Below are 15,864 nucleotides of genomic sequence, written 5' to 3'. Positions count from 1 at the left end.
CACCACTGACAAAAATCATAGAATCATACAATCATAGAATGGTAAGGGTTGGAAGGGACCTTGAAGATCATCTTGTTCCAACCCCTCTGCCATGAGCAGGGACACCTTCCACTAGACCAGGGTGCTCAGAGCTCCATCCAACCTGTGCTTGAACAATTCCAGGGAGGGGGCATCCACAGCTTCTCTGGGCAACCTTTTCCAGTGTTTCACCACCCTCATGGTGAAGAATTTCTTCCTAATATCTAATCTAAATCTGCCCTCTTTCAGTTTAGAGCCATTCTCCCTTGTCCTATCACTACACACCCTTGTGAAAAGCCCTTCTCCAGGCTGAACAGCGCCAACTCTCTTCGTCTGTCCTCGTAGGAGAGGTACTCCAGCCCTCTGATCATCTTCGTGCATGATTGATGCCAGTAGTCCTACCTTTAATTATTATATTCTTGTAGCTTGCCTTGTGGATCAAAAATAAAAGCAAGACTTCATTTAGCCACTCTGTTTTGGTGACCTCACTGCTCTTTAGGCTTTCTTATTAACCCAGCCTTGTTCTGTAAATTTCTGACTTTCAGGCTTTGTCTCCTAAGCCTCCCTTTCTAGATTGGAACGTACAACCATTTTATGCTGGTAGGGTCAGAAGGAAGCCAGCTTGCATGAGGAGGGGTGGCTGATACACCACATGGTTGTGCTGCCACTCAGAGGGACCTTGATAGCTAGGGAGGTGACCACACAGAAACCTCATGGTGTTCAAGAAAGGGAAAAGCAAAGTCCTACACCAAGGAAGAATTAAGTGCATGCGCCAGTACAGACTTGGCACCAACCAGCTGCAGTTTAGCAGAAAAGGCCTTGGGGGCTGTGGTAGACAAGCTGAACATGAGCCAGCCATGTGCTCTTGAGGCAGAGAAGACCAACAACTCTCTGGGCAGAACTAGGAAGAGCATTGCCAGCAGACCAGGGGAGGTGATCCCCCTCTACTCAGGTCTGGTGAGGCCATCAGGAGTGTTGTGTCCAGTTTTGGGCTCCTCGGTACAAGAAAGATGCGGACATACTGAAGTGAGTCTAGCAGAGGGTCACAAAGATGATAAAGGGGCTGGAGCACCTTTCAAGTGAGGAAAGACTGAGAGAGCTACAACTGTTTAGCCTGGAGAAAATAAAGCTGGGGAGGAGATCTTAGTCAGTGTGGAAGAATACCTGATGTGAGGAAGAACATGGAGCCAGGCTCTTCTTAGTAGTATTCAGTGGTGGGATAAGAGGCAATGGGCACAAATGGCAACACCAAGAAATCTCATTTAAACATGAGAAAAAACTTTTTCACTGTAAAAACACAAGATGATGTTGCTTAGGCAGGTGGTAGAGTTTACGTCCTTGGAAACGCTCAAAACCTAACCCGATGTGGTCCTGAACAACCTTCTCTAGGTGACGCTGCTTTGAGCAGAGAGTTTGGACTAGATGATCTCAAGAGGCCCCTTCTAATCTCAGAGATTCCATTGTTTTATTTTACTTCTATCTCCCACTGGGACATTGTCTAACTTTTAACATCTAAACACAAGAAAGCACTCTTTCACTGTGAAGGTGGTCAAAGAGTGGAACAGGGTGCACAAGCAGGTTGTGGAGTCTTCAGCTGTCGATATATTCAACCCTGACTGGACACAGTCCTGGAATACCTGCTGTAGCTGGTTCTGCTTGGGCAGGCAGGGATAGACTAGATAATCTCAAGAGGTCCCTTCCAAATTAAATAATTACATGATTCTGTGACTATAAACCAGTACAGGCACACAGTCTTCAGGAAAAAAGTTGAGATGAGGCAGAGTTCTTCTATGTTTTGAGTTTTATTTTTCCTGAAATTATGTCAGGCACTTTTACATGTAAACTCAGAAGCAAATAAAAATGGCATTTTCCAATGTGAACACAAATTTACACACAAACACAAGGAACCAAGATGGTGCATAACTTACTTATGTTGTGTTTGCAAATAAGCATTAAAGACATAAACTGTGTTACTTCTGGAAGACTGTAAAAAATGTAGATATTAGTGACCATTCTTTCAAAGATGGTTTAATGTAAAGTAACACTACATTCTGCCTGTTTGACTCTAGCTTGTACTGGAACAGCTGTGGCTGGCCCAGTGAGGGTGGTGGTTAAGTTTCCACGGTAAATCATAAGTCCATGCTCTTTCTGGTGGGGCCTAGAAATTAATTATTTGAACTTCTGGCATACCTCTTATCACTACTGTTTTGGCAACTCATGGGTGTAAACTCCTGGCCAGTGCTATGTGCCTCCATTTCTCTTTTGTGGGATTGCAGCAGCGGTGACACAAAGCATTGCGTGAACAGATACATGACTTTTCTGTGAAGTACTTCACAGTTCATTGGCCCAGATGTGCATATCTACTATACCTAGATATGTTTTGTACTTTTAGGCAATAGTTTGACATCAGGTGAATCCCATATTACTTGTCTTTGTTGAGCAAAAGGAGTGTACAAGATAGAATTGATGTTACTTGTTCCTGAACAATAAGTCATTGAGATCTGCATGAATAAATCATAATGAAGGAGTATTAACCAAGGGCAACTGAGTAGTTAGAAGTGTAGTTTATGCTTTGAAAATGTACTAAAGCAGTGAATAGCATATTAAATGGTAAAACTTCGGTAAGTACTCAATTAGCAAATGAAAAAATGGAAAGTAAAAAAACCCCAACTTGCACATGTAAAGCAGTTGAAGCAATTTATTAGAACATATTTTAGAGTAATAAATTACATTCATGTAAAGAAGCTTTATAATAACGTATTATTATAGCTGATAATGTTTTGACAGTGTAAGAAAACTTTATATTGCATGTAGTTTGACTAATTTTGGTGATAAAATTTTCTTTTCTTTTTCAGAAAATGATGAGGTCATCTGTGTTTCATATGTTCATACTAAGCATGGTGGCTGTAGATGTGATTGTTGCTGCTAGTAACTACTACAAAGGAGAAAATTTTAAGAGACAATATGATGAATTTTACCTAGCTGAGGTGAGTATGCTGAAATTACTATCTAGATATTTTTCAAGATAAGCTAAAGTAGAAAATGTGAATGTCATTTTAGTATGTAATTTTTTTATTCCCTTAAGCATTCCAAGAATTCTTTGCTAACTTGTTCAAGTTCCTCTGTCTGACAATAGCTGACAGCCCTATCTTACAACCTTTTGAAAGGTAATTTCCTCAAACAAAATGTCAGTGGTAATGAGCTGAGGCTTAAGTATAACATCTTCAGGCAAGGCATGGCTGCTGGGTTGCTATCTTTCTCTAGCAGGAGCATAACAGCCAGAAGAATTTCACTTTAAAAAAATGACAGAACACTGTCTTTAAATAATATAGTACTTCTTCCTAAATCATCTTTATTTGACATATACTTAGCTGCAAGAAAGTCCTTAAGCATAACCAAAATAGGGTTGCAAATAGCTTGGCTTCAGTAACCTCAAGAGAACACTGCAAAAAAAACATTGATTCAGTTACGAATTTGGTGAAGGAGGAGGCTATGCTCCTGAACCAGTGAAGTGGAAATAAAAAGTTTCTTTATAAGTGACATTCTGGCAGGGAGCCTGCTTGTGTCATTAGCTGGTCAAGGATTTTACTGTAGAGCATGCACTAGAGATCCTAGAACATTGCCTACATGTCTTTTAGTACTATTTTTTTCAGTTTAAAAAAATAATAATATTTGAAGTCTTTGGTACTAATGCACAGGAATAGCTTCAAATAGATACTTGTTTTTCCTGAATCACGAGTGAAATCAGTTTCCATGGACACTGTGAATTGTCACTGTAGCTGAATATAAAGCCACCAGTGCTGAAATGCATCGAAATCAGTTCTCCGCAACTGTTGATCATGGCTGCCTGGATTGTGCACATGTCTAGCTTTATGATTGCTGCAGTTTCTCTGGTGTTGATAATTACACAGTCCTTCTTTGGAGCCAGAAGAGACATTCTTAGTCTAGAGCACATGACAGCAGTATAATCCTTGTGATTCCTCTGCCATTGGTACTGCTGTGTTGGCAACAAAGCAATGCCAATGGCAGGGGAATCACAAGCCAAAAAGATTCATGATTTGTACTCTTGGGGTTTTAAGTGTCGAAATACATTTGAGAGTCAGGCTGAGGTGCCCAACTTTAAACTCTTCAGTGTGTAACATTATGTCGCTTTATGAATCTCCCTTTTTTGAGGGAGATTGAGTTGATACTAATTTTTTAATTTATCTTAGTTTTGGAATTTATGTCTGATCTCTTAAAATCCTGTGAAACTGAGACTTCACCAGCTCCAGGACAAAAATGAAAGCAAAGGAAAATTAACGGTAGCACCAGAGTCTAAACCCCCACAAAAGTGCAGATTGTAGAGACACTGGTGCTGTGTCATGCTCTGTTGTTTCTCATGCCACTGGAGACAGCTGTAGTTTGTATGAACATTGAGTAAATGTTGGCCCAGCCATCAATTACAAGAGTAGTTGTGAAATGTATTACCTTTATTTTATCTCAAGTTCTGAGCACATTCAAAAAATGACATGCATGTTAAAGAGGATGATCCTGGGAATAAGACACTGGAATAAAACCAACAAATGCTGGATTCTGTTATGACACCACTGGACAGGTTTGAAGATAGAAGCGAGGACAGGAAAACTCATTTTAATCTCTGTCATGGTTTAACCCCAGCAGGCAGCTCAGCCCCACACAGCTCCTCTCTCACTCTCCTCCAGTGGGGTGGGGAGAGAATCAGCAGGGGGAAGTAAGACAACTCATGGGTTGAGATGAAGGCAGTTTAATAGGTAAAGCAAAAGCTGCGTGCACAAGCAAAGCAACCTATGGAATTCATTCACTACTTCCCATCGACAGGCAGGTGATCAGCCATCTCCAGGAAAGCAATGTTACATGTAACGGTTACTTGGCAAGAAAAACGCCATCACTTGAATCATCCCTCCTTCATTCTTCATCCCCCAGCTTTTATTGCTGAGCATGATGTCGTATGGTGTGGGATGTCCCTCTGGTCAGTTGGGGTCAGCTGTCCCGGCCCTGTGCTCACTGTCAGGGCAGTGTGAGAAGCAGGAAAGGCCTTGATGCTGTGCAAGCACAGCTCAGCAATAGCTAAAACATCGCTGTGTTATCCACACTGTTTTAATCAGATAGGCAAAACAGCACCATGCAAGCTATGATGAACTCTATCCCACCCAAAACCAGTACAATATCCTAGGCCGGCATCAAATAATTAAGTCAGCATTAAAGCCTGAAGTCAGAAGTTTCCATGGTAGGCATTTTTGCTTTGTGCCCAGGATACAGCAAGCAGAGCCTGGATTCTTAACCAAATAACATTAATTCTATTTATATTCAAAATAGGAAACGCTGCATGTGCTATTTCTATTTTGGCACTGAATATATAGTATAATTATGCTTTTATTAATCAGTGCTAGAAACATTCTCTTCAACATCTATTTCAAGTGTAGGCTTTGGGGGTTTTTTTGCAACAAAAACACTTGCCAGGGTTTAATAATTCAAGATGAGTGTATCATGTAGACTAGTATATTATAATTCTGCCCTAAGAACAATGTCTGATTTTCTCTAAAGATATATTTTTCTGTCTCTGCATAGCTTACATTACTGATTTATTAGTGGGGAGGATGTCAGAAAACTAATTTGTTTACATTCTACATATTTACTTTTCTAAGTATATGAGTTAAATTAGCCTAGAATAGAGAAAGATATTTTGTTTAGTCATAAGGTATACTATTTTGATGTCCATTTGTTGGTTTTGTTGTTTTTTTTTAATCTATGTTGCTTTTACTAGAGACACTATAAAAATCAAACAAGAAAAAACACCTAGGATCTTACAGCAGGAAGTATAAAATACAATATAGCAGTATAAAATACAGAAGAGCAGAAGAGTAAAAAAACCAAACAATCTGGGGAGAGATTAGAAATTGATAAGCTGATGTCATTTCCTACTCAGTTATTGTGAAACTTGTACTTTGCAGCACAGGGCATACAAAGAAGTTGTTTTTAAGAGCCTTGATAAGGCTGCATACTCAAACAATGCAGATTATTGCACAGTGGCTCATTTGTGTCCTTGGTGAGGGAGACTGGTTGGAGCAGGATGCACTGCTTTTGCTCTGGATTGTCCATTAGGCTAGGCTGCAGAAAGCTTTCCCTTCACAGGGAGCTTGCTTGAGCAGCCAAGAGCAGTGGGGATTCCCTTTTCGAAAGGAAACAGCCAGACAGATTACAGCAAATATATTTGGCTTTCTGATACATTTTCCAGAAGTCATTTTGGAAGCTGCTGGTCCTAAGAGCAGATGTGGTCTAATAAAATAGCTCACTCGATCCATTCTATGAACCATGTGTTGTAGTGGCTTAGAACTGTAAAAATACATCCACTTGAATTCAGTAGATAAATCTAAGTGAAGTTACTGAGATACCCAGTACCAAGGAAAAAAAACACTGTTTTCTTTGTTGGAAAGAGAAGACAGATGCAAGAGAAAAGGAGGCAAAGGTTAGAAAACAAGGAGTGAATTTTAAACCCAGATCCCATTGGTTGCATAATTTTGTATACCCAGTAGTGTGTGAGAGGTTCTGATGAGCATTTCAACTTGTATACATCAGCCCTGCAGGTTAAGCAAAACCAGACTTTTAGCAGGATGACTCCAAACCCCAATGCAGCATCCGTGAACCTGTAAAGAGTAGAGCTTCAAACTCATTTTGGTAATTGTTGTTGAAGATGTTGACTTTACCTGCTCAATACCTAGACAGAATAGTGATGGATGTTTGTTTTTGTATGCAACTGCCACATTGTCTTCCATTAAAAGAGATTACAGAGTAGAAGTCTTATTGGAGATGTGTGAGATTCCTACACGCACTGCTTTAAAGGGTCCGAAAACCAGAGTTCAAAATCGGGTGCTCCTATACACTTCCTCCTAGGTTCCTTTTGCAGTCTGTCCCCTTGCACTGCTGCCTTTGTGTAGCCTTTGCCCTGTCCTGGCTGAAGGAAAAATTGAGTGCTGTGTCAAATCTGATAGCGAGGGAGATGCTGGAGGTCTGTGCCCTTAATCCCACTGATCCTGCTCGGCAAAATTCTTGTCTTTCCCAACAGCTTGATAACCTCTCAAGTAAGCCACAGTTACAAAGAAAAACTAACTGGACCTGTCACTGGTGGATACTGGCTGATGCCAAGCTCTGCCTCTGCAAAAAAAAAATGCTAAGGGGCTGCTGGCAAAAGTTAATGCTGCTGAAGGCAACATTAACACCATAAAACTTCCAGGTGACTGAATGGGAGGGAGCCCTCAGAGAAGCAGCCCGTTCCTGATAGCTTCTCTTTGGCCTCCACGAAGCAGAACTGGCAATCTGGTGGAGGGCGGCTGCTTGTGCATTACCCCTGCTTTTTCTCTGTGGGTCTGCTCTGGCTTCTTATGTGAATTTACCTTTCCCCTGTCTCTACAGCAATGAAAGGAGTGACTGCAGTTTTAAAAAAGTCTATAAAATTGTATTACATTTCACACCTAACAAAAAGTTCTAGTCAGATATTTTGAATCTTCTCCTGTAATTAATTACAAGGAAGGAAAAAAATACAAGCTCTGTCAGCAGGAAGACAGGTGTATAAATGTAATCAAATGTTATGCAAACCATCTGATACATTTTTAAGTGCTAGTGGTTTGAATTTGTTTGACAAGCATGTAAAATGCAAATGGTCCCCCACACACATTTTTAGAATAAATTAAAATACACTTAACATCGTATTTGTTAGTCTTGTCCTAATAGGAAGCCTGTGTACTCTGAAGTATATGTGTGTGAGTGTGTATTTAAATGGCATTGTTATTCCACCTGCTCTGAAGCTGAATTCCAGCTGCTTTCTACCCACGGTTACATTTTTCCTAATTCGCTCCCCTTATTCTTTCAGGACTCAATTAGGTGTTTTTTCCTTTAAAAGTGAGCTTTCATTTTATAATTTTTGATAAAACATTTTTCTTGTGTTTCAGATAGAGATTTTCATGTAAAGGGATAATTTATTCAAACTTGTCTCATTGCTCTTCTTGAGCTCTTTGAGCTACCAGAACAAGGGCTGAAAAACTGGCCAGATACGTTTGACAATATGAGCATGAGCGTGTCCCTACACTGTGTACATGGATACTTGTATGCCTGAAGTCACACAAATATTTCTTACTAGTATTTCTTTCCTAAAGCAAAGAAACTTTTTTGACTGCTGTGAAGCATTTTGCCTTGATTTATTCATTCAGAGGGCATGTGAAACCTGGTAGCTATTTTGCATGCCTTGAGGAAGCCATACAATATAGCTGGTAGCCCTGCTCATAAACAGTTGTGTGGACTAGGGAAATAAACACAGGAGATAAACTTCAGTGTTTAATTTCCATCTCCACTCTTGCTTGTGACAGTCTTGTACACATAAAATATGTAAAATTTTATTTAGCTGTCTCACAAAACCCTTCTTTCACATTGATAAGTATATTTTTGATGGACTGGAAAGTTTAAATAATGTAAGTGCTTAAGGCAGCATCCCAGAGACTGTCAGTGTCAGATTCAGGATTAAAATCTTGGTCTCTATCTTTATTATCCCTTGCCAAATCCAGTAAACCTTATGGCCCACAGTCAATTAGTCTTTCCATGTTGAGACTGACAGTGCTTTCACTCAAAGGAAGTTTGAGCTGTATTTTGTTAATGTTTGCACAGCACTTTGAAAGTCTTAGTTGTGTATAGATGCCACCTATGTTATTTCAGTGCCTGTTTAAACCCCAAAATGTGTAAAGGGTCAGAGAGGAAAATCGCGGAGTCGAGGAAAAACATCTTTTCCATGAGGTTTCCTGGCTGCTGGTAAGAGAGAGAGAGTATCTCAAAGGATATACAGTGGTAAATTAAGGTGGCGGGTGAGGAAGAAGTGTGTCTAGCCAGAAGGATTTTTAGTAGTGAGAGAAGAAAGAGAAAATAAAGAACATCATGCATTTTGGTGTGTAAGTATTTCAAGAAAGATCTCTGAAAGAATCTCCCAGTCATCCAGTGCCTACAGGTAGATTTCTTCCCCTGTAACTTCCCACCTTGCTCTGTTTGCTCAACTTCTTTAACACCATCTCCTTTTAAAATATGGCAAATTTACCAATTTTGAACTGAGTTTGAATTTCCTCTTTTTTTAATTTGTTCTGATGCTTAAATTCCATCACCCCTTCTCTGCCTGTTTTGGTTGTCACATTACTACAGATGCTTTAGAAAATTGAAGTAGCAATTTTCAGACAAGACACCTTTAAGCTTTGGTTTGTTCCTTAGATCTCTTAAAGTTCTTCAGACAGCACGTATATATTGCTTCACATTTTGAAAAAACATTCATAATTTTTTCCCTCTTTATCTGTGTACATAAAGGTCAGCTGGATGGATTTATTCATGCTTTCCAAATTGTGGAATCTACATGTCTGTGTTAAGACTTCAGAAAATTTCATAAAGTGTACATTTTAAGGAAGAATATGACCCAATATGAAGAAATCTATTATTGATTGTTTATTTTGTTTGGGGAATGAGTGTTTTTGTTAAATATTATGGAGATCTCTATTTTTGCCATACAAAACCTTCATAAACATCATGACGTAGAAACTTTTCATTTAACTCAGTGTTCTGAATGCATCTTTCTTGTTTTATGTATTTGTCTAGGTTGCTTTTACAGTTCTGTTTGATTTAGAAGCTCTCCTGAAGATCTGGTGTTTGGGTTTCACAGGATACATCAGCTCATCTCTTCACAAGTTTGAATTGCTGCTTGTAGTTGGAACTACTCTTCATATTTATCCAGACCTCTATCACTCTCAGTTTACGTATTTTCAGGTATGATCAGCTACTTTTACATTTTACTTTATACACTGATTAAAAAAACTACACATCAACATTTTGCTCTCATTTACTTCCAATCTATAGATGTTCTCACAATATTGACTCATTTTGATGATATTTTTAAAATAGCAAATACATCTGTTCTTAACTATGTTTATTGGGTGGATTTACAGAAATAGGATTCTTTCTAACTTTGCTGAGAAGTCCTTTCTGTTTTCAGTAACTCCCATTTCTTACCTGAGCTACACTGTTCAGTAGGTTCTGAAAAAGTTTATTGACTGTCCTTCAGTCAGCCTTGACCTTGCACACAACTGTTTACAGCGTTGCCTTCCTGTAGTGCTCACTGCTGCTTTTCTGGCTTCTTTCCCTGAGGCCTCAGTATACTTGCTGTTGCTTCTCCACATCTTCATCTCTGGCAGTCACATGCCTAAGAGTCTCTGCTCCAGTTATGATGGGTCTTCCGAGGTAATTTCTCTAGAATCACCATAGTGTTTGTTTTTATAGCCCTCCAACCATTCCTCATCTAGAGGAAAAGTGCGTTTATTGAGGCTCTTCCCACATTTTCACTTTGAGGAATTGCAGGAAGGAGAGACAAAGAAAGACTGATTAATTCAGACTTCTGATTCTCCCTCTGTCAGCCAGTCCAACCAATTCCCCATTCATCGTCCTTGAAGTGCTTGGGCTTCCTCCAGTTGTGGGAGAAAGCACTGAGATTCATTATAATGTGCTATGTTCTACGGTGCTAAAGAAAGTGATTTTCTAAAAAAAAAAAAAAAGAAATGTTTCATATCTGTCCATTATTTAGCAGTAGATTGATATGGTGAATAATTAATAATCAATAAAGGCAAATAGCAAATCACCGGACAGAGTCCTGTCAATAAATGTGATTAGCTATAGTGACACATATTGTAATCAAGTGAGTACAATATGGGCGAGCAACCTCCCCGAGTGCGGTTTGAAATGTGCTGGCCTTTTCAGATTTCTGCAAATGCCATCCTGTATATTCTTCTGAATGGTTCTACAAACCTGGTCAAGAAAGCTATCAGGATGACAAATTCCATTTTGCTTTCACCTGGTATCATTTAAAGGCTTTAGATAGTTATAGCTTTCATTATGCTGTCGAAACATGTAGAATGTTGTTATTAAATGTGACATGGTATTTCTAACCTGCAAGAAAGGGTGATCTATCAGGAGCATGCCATTGCACTCTTGTATCAAAAGCACACAGGAAACCTAGCTGAGAGCTCTCAGTTACAACAGTTAGCAACGTAGTTTGTGGTTGGTCCAGATTTTTTAGGTTGAAGTCTGCTTACATCTGATGATTTCTTTTGTAGGAATTTTAAGCATAAATTATGAATATATTGAACTAAATAGGTAACATCATCACTAACTCATAGGATTGAAAATATAATTAAAATGTAGCCAGATGTTGATAATAAAATAATAAGTATTTTCCTTTTAATTGATTTAATTAGTTTCCTGGGATGGGGTGTGATGGGGGTGGTGGTGAGTTTTTTTTAAAACAGGGCTAGCTTTTATGATAGAAAATGTCAGAAAGTGATTTTTTTTCCCCAAATAAATGAGAGACATACATTTTACAAGCAGAAACACCTCTTACACTGAAAGATTTGGGTTGTATTTTGCAATCCTGATCCCCTAAGAGGCAAATGACAGTAAGGTTGGAAAATGCTTTACCTTTGCTGTCAGTGTATAACGGAAGTACACACCGTATTCCCCCACAATTAAGCTTCTGGGCAAGCAAGATAACACATTTTCGAATCAACCAAGGTCAAAACATCTTTTTCACATGGATACGTTTTGGCATTAGGCAAATTTCCAGGCCTTTAGGTATTAATGACGACAGTTTAAATGTGTTCCTTGTCAGCCAACAAAACAGATTACAGAAAACAGAATTCTTATTTGACACATTCCGGGATAGTGAGTAGAAATATCATTTGGCTTATCTGGTTTTCCTTACCATATATTTCAGTCTGCATTATTCATTGGTCTTTATCATTACCTTTTGCCAACACATCATTCACTCTTCACCACACTGGCTACTGTCCACTCTCCCACCTGTCTTCCTTGCATTCACTTTATGCTCATTCAGAACACTTCTGCAAAGCCCTCTGTGAAAGACTACCATTCCATGGCTATAATCTGCAGAACACAAAATCAGCAGAGAAATGACAAAATTTGCATGTTATTGTAGAGATTTGTAATAAACCAGTGTAAAAGGGAAAGATTTAAACAAAATTTGACCTGTACTACACTGAAGAGATGGTATTGTATTTGTGCTTGTAGAAGACACTGCTGAGTCATTTCCTGAATAAATATCATCAATTTTAGTAGATGCAGCCATAATTTTTAACAAAGCTGTGGATTCTCTTTTGTATTTTTCATTTTCATTTGTTTTTTAACGTATTTTTATATTTAATCCACATAGCGCACCTCTGCAGCTCTTAAATGTAATACAGTTTACGATTCAGTTGCATAGAATGCATGAATGTTCATTAGAGTGTACTTTTGCTAGATTCACTTTGTCACTTAGTGAAAATAATTGAAAAAAACAAATAGAATCAATAAGATTAGAGTGTTTCTTAAAGGTAAATTAAAGTTCCCCAAAGGAAGGGCAAAAAAAGTAAGGCAGGTAGTACAGTTTGTCTAACACAAATTGGAATACTGACCAGCATGAAATCTTCACCTCACTGAGGTCAGTGTTAAAACTAGTGTTGATGGGAACAGAGCTAGCATTTATGCTGCAAGTAGATCGTGTGAGGAAGAAAGGACCATGTTTACATGTCCATTGTACTTGGAAATCTCACCCGTCTCGCTGTCTGTCACTGCCTTGCTAACCAGTTTCATGTGCTCAGATTATATGTAATGTGATCACGGGTACCACTTTGTCTCACCTTGTTCTAATGTTATGAAAGTTAAGCTGTCAGTGTAACCTAGGTATCTAGGACCCTTTTTAACTGCTGAAAACAGTGAAGGCTCGTCCCATCTCACACAGGGGTCTGCTATGTTTGGAATTAGTTGCTCTCTCGAGTTGACTTCCCTCTCTCTCGCCTTTGACAGTAAAGCCTAGATGACTAGTATATTCGGCATACCTGACAGATAGGTAGGAAGATGAGTTTCATGTGAAATGCAAAGGCGTACATTATTAGCAAGCTGCAAGGCAGTGAAGTCTTTCTGTAAACAGCTACCGTATTCTTCTGTCAAACTTATTTTCTCTCCAAAAGCAGCACAGTAATTGTATGTGACTTGTACATAAGGTCAGCCTATAATTGCACTGTAATTCCTACCTTTCTGTTTCAATATGATTCTTGTGGAAATATAGGTAATACCTTGGGCTAGAGACTCTTTTTCTTTGTAAGAACCACGGAATCTCATTTGCCTCATATGCTGCTGTCTGTTGTCACCAGCAACTGTTGTGACTGCCACTGCCTCTTGTTGATACTGATGTTATGTCACTGTTCATGCCAGTGTGAGTGGCAGAAGTAGGAGGATCAGAGCTGTCAGCAGCTTTTCCAAGGTAGAGTCAGCAGCAGATGGGTCAGGAGTTCCACACATGATCACGCTTCAACCACCACTACTAATACTGAGAGGTGTCAAATACGTCAGTGGCGCACAGTGCTGTTTCCTCTGATACTGAGAAATGCCACCCAAAATTTCCCTTGTTGTATGCAGCCTGAAAAAGCAAAATACATTCATTACCGAACTTGCTAGGTTATATGATACGCTATGCAAGCAATTTTGTCTTGGGTCACAGAAGTTGAGAAATGGCTTGTGGAAGAAGAGTTGGCAGCTCTGTATGTGAATATGTAATGTGATATAACAAATAACACAGAATCATAGAAAAATCTAGGTTGGAAGTGGTCTTTCAAAGTCATCTCATCTAGCCTGCTGCTCAAAGCAGAGCTTACTTCAAAGACTGTTCAGGACCCTGTCCATTTAGAATAAGTATGAATTTTTAACAGTGATGATAATCAAACTGGAGCAGTTTACCTAGCACTGCAGTAGATTCTCAGTTGCTAAATGTAGACTGATATATTTTGACCTCTGCCTGAAGCCATTCTTATGTTTGCTAACACACTGTAAACCTTCATAGGTCTGTAATTCCTAAAACACAGGACAGTGTTGTATTTTGCCTGTGTCTTTGTTCCCTTTGTTACCCCACAACCCACTTTACCTAACTGCATTGCTGTGATGACTGTTGGTGATCGGCGAGTTGATCACAGCCGTGGGGGCCCTGGGTAATCCTCCTGTGCCTGAACTCTCAAGGCCCCTGCTGTCATCCCTTGGCTGTACACTTCGATGCTGCATTTTGTTAAAGGGTCACAGATAGTTCATTCCATGCAAAATTACAGCTTGTTATTACTATACTTTAGAAAAAAAGAGATGTGTAACACTAAGCATTACACCACACAATCGTAAAAAGCTAAGCGAAAGACGAAGCAGGTTAACAGTTGCCTAGTCATTGGGTAACTGCTGTTACTAGCTGAAGCAAATCTCCAGGCAGGCGAAGATAAGTACATACAAAACCTGACAGGCTCCGGGACTTGTGTTTTAACCTAAGACACAATGTGTGGTCTGTGACAAGCAGTGGCAACCTGATACTCACTGGGCTACATTTTTGGCCTTGAAGTCTCTGATCCTGTGAAAAAATGGTTGATTAAAGTAGTAATGAAATAACTAATACAGTTCTATTTTCTCTTTCTTTGCAGGTTCTTAGAGTAGTTCGGCTGATAAAGATTTCTCCTGCTTTGGAGGATTTTGTGTATAAGATATTTGGACCAGGAAAAAAACTTGGGAGTTTGGTGGTGTTTACTGCCAGCCTTTTAATCGTAATGTCAGCCATCAGTTTACAGATGTTTTGTTTTGTGGAGGAACTGGATAGATTTACCACCTTTCCACGGGTAAGTGTAAAAAGCATCGATTACTCATTGCTTGTTATTATTTTCTTGTCATTGATATGTCGTATTTGTTATTACATTAGCAGTCTTCCTTTCCTTGTAAGAACCATGGAGCAGTTTATCTCCATATGCATAGATAAAAGAATTGTATTTTCTGGGTGTAACAGTCTTCGTGTAGTCCTTCAGTGTCTGTCTTTGGCTTAGGTGTTCTATATCTGCCATTGAGGGAACACAGAGAAATTCTGTGTATACGCTGTGGTGACACAACAAAGCATATGGCTTTATGGTAGTCTAGCATGCTGCAGAAAGAGGAGTCGTGCGCAGTTGTGAATATTAGCCACAAAATGTATATAGAACATGTCTACACATGATTTTTATCTTCATATTATGAAAGTGGTTGTTCTTAATTTGTACATGAATGTTTGTTTTACACAGGGTTATAAAACCTGTCTGCATTGACAAAATAAGTGTTTGCCTTTTGGATATAAATAATGGATATTTATGGGCATTGCATTAATTTAGAACAGAACATTGAAAATCAGTGGAAATTGGAGCTAATGTATTTATTGAAGTACACTGTTCTGAATGAGAATACTGCCATTTCTTTAATAATGGATTAGACTGAATGTACATGGATTGTTTCCAGTCACAATTTATTTGTTTCTGTCATTCTAGCTTGGTTATCCAATGTATCTGTTTTAGTGAAAGTGCATTGATTGGAACAATTAAATAACAATGAATAAGACAGCCTCAAGGGTCATGCATTTAGCAAACAAAATGGCTTGGCCACAATTTGTAATTATCAACCTGGACTTGATGTATGGGAGGTTTGCCATCAAATGTAAGACAAAAAATACCTACCCACAGGGAATAATGTAACACCATGCTTTCTGTTTTGGAAAATGTGCTAGGAAAAGCAGCCAGTAGGATGATTAAGAATTAGTATAGTTCATTTTTTAAATGATGAAGAAAGCAAAAAAAAAAATAATAAAACTTAATCTTTTCTAATGAAGTAGGGCTTCTGTCTCTAAATTGAGTGTTAGTACCACCTTACTGAATGCCCAACTCCCGTGTATAACTTCTGAAAGAAACTTCTGACTGCAAATTTAAAATCACC

The 15,864-nt window shown here is 38.9% G+C and overlaps 1 protein-coding gene across 6 annotated transcripts in view; it reads left to right on the top strand.

The window, feature by feature from the left end:
• NALCN (sodium leak channel, non-selective) overlaps positions 1–15,864 on the top strand; it is a 248,133-nt gene that overhangs the window by 125,287 nt on the left and 106,982 nt on the right. For all 6 annotated transcript variants that reach the window (XM_075424290.1, XM_075424306.1, XM_075424274.1 and 3 more), the window contains 3 exons: positions 2,874–3,005; positions 9,658–9,825; positions 14,559–14,750. In XM_075424290.1, the coding sequence (XP_075280405.1) occupies positions 2,874–3,005; positions 9,658–9,825; positions 14,559–14,750 (492 nt within the window). The remainder of the gene's footprint in view (positions 1–2,873; positions 3,006–9,657; positions 9,826–14,558; positions 14,751–15,864) is intronic.

Source organism: Opisthocomus hoazin, chromosome 1, assembly GCF_030867145.1.
Source record: "Opisthocomus hoazin isolate bOpiHoa1 chromosome 1, bOpiHoa1.hap1, whole genome shotgun sequence".
Classification (NCBI taxonomy): Eukaryota; Metazoa; Chordata; class Aves; order Opisthocomiformes; family Opisthocomidae; genus Opisthocomus; species Opisthocomus hoazin.
Note: the sequence above shows the minus strand (reverse complement) of the source record. Positions and strands in the feature narration are given on the sequence as shown.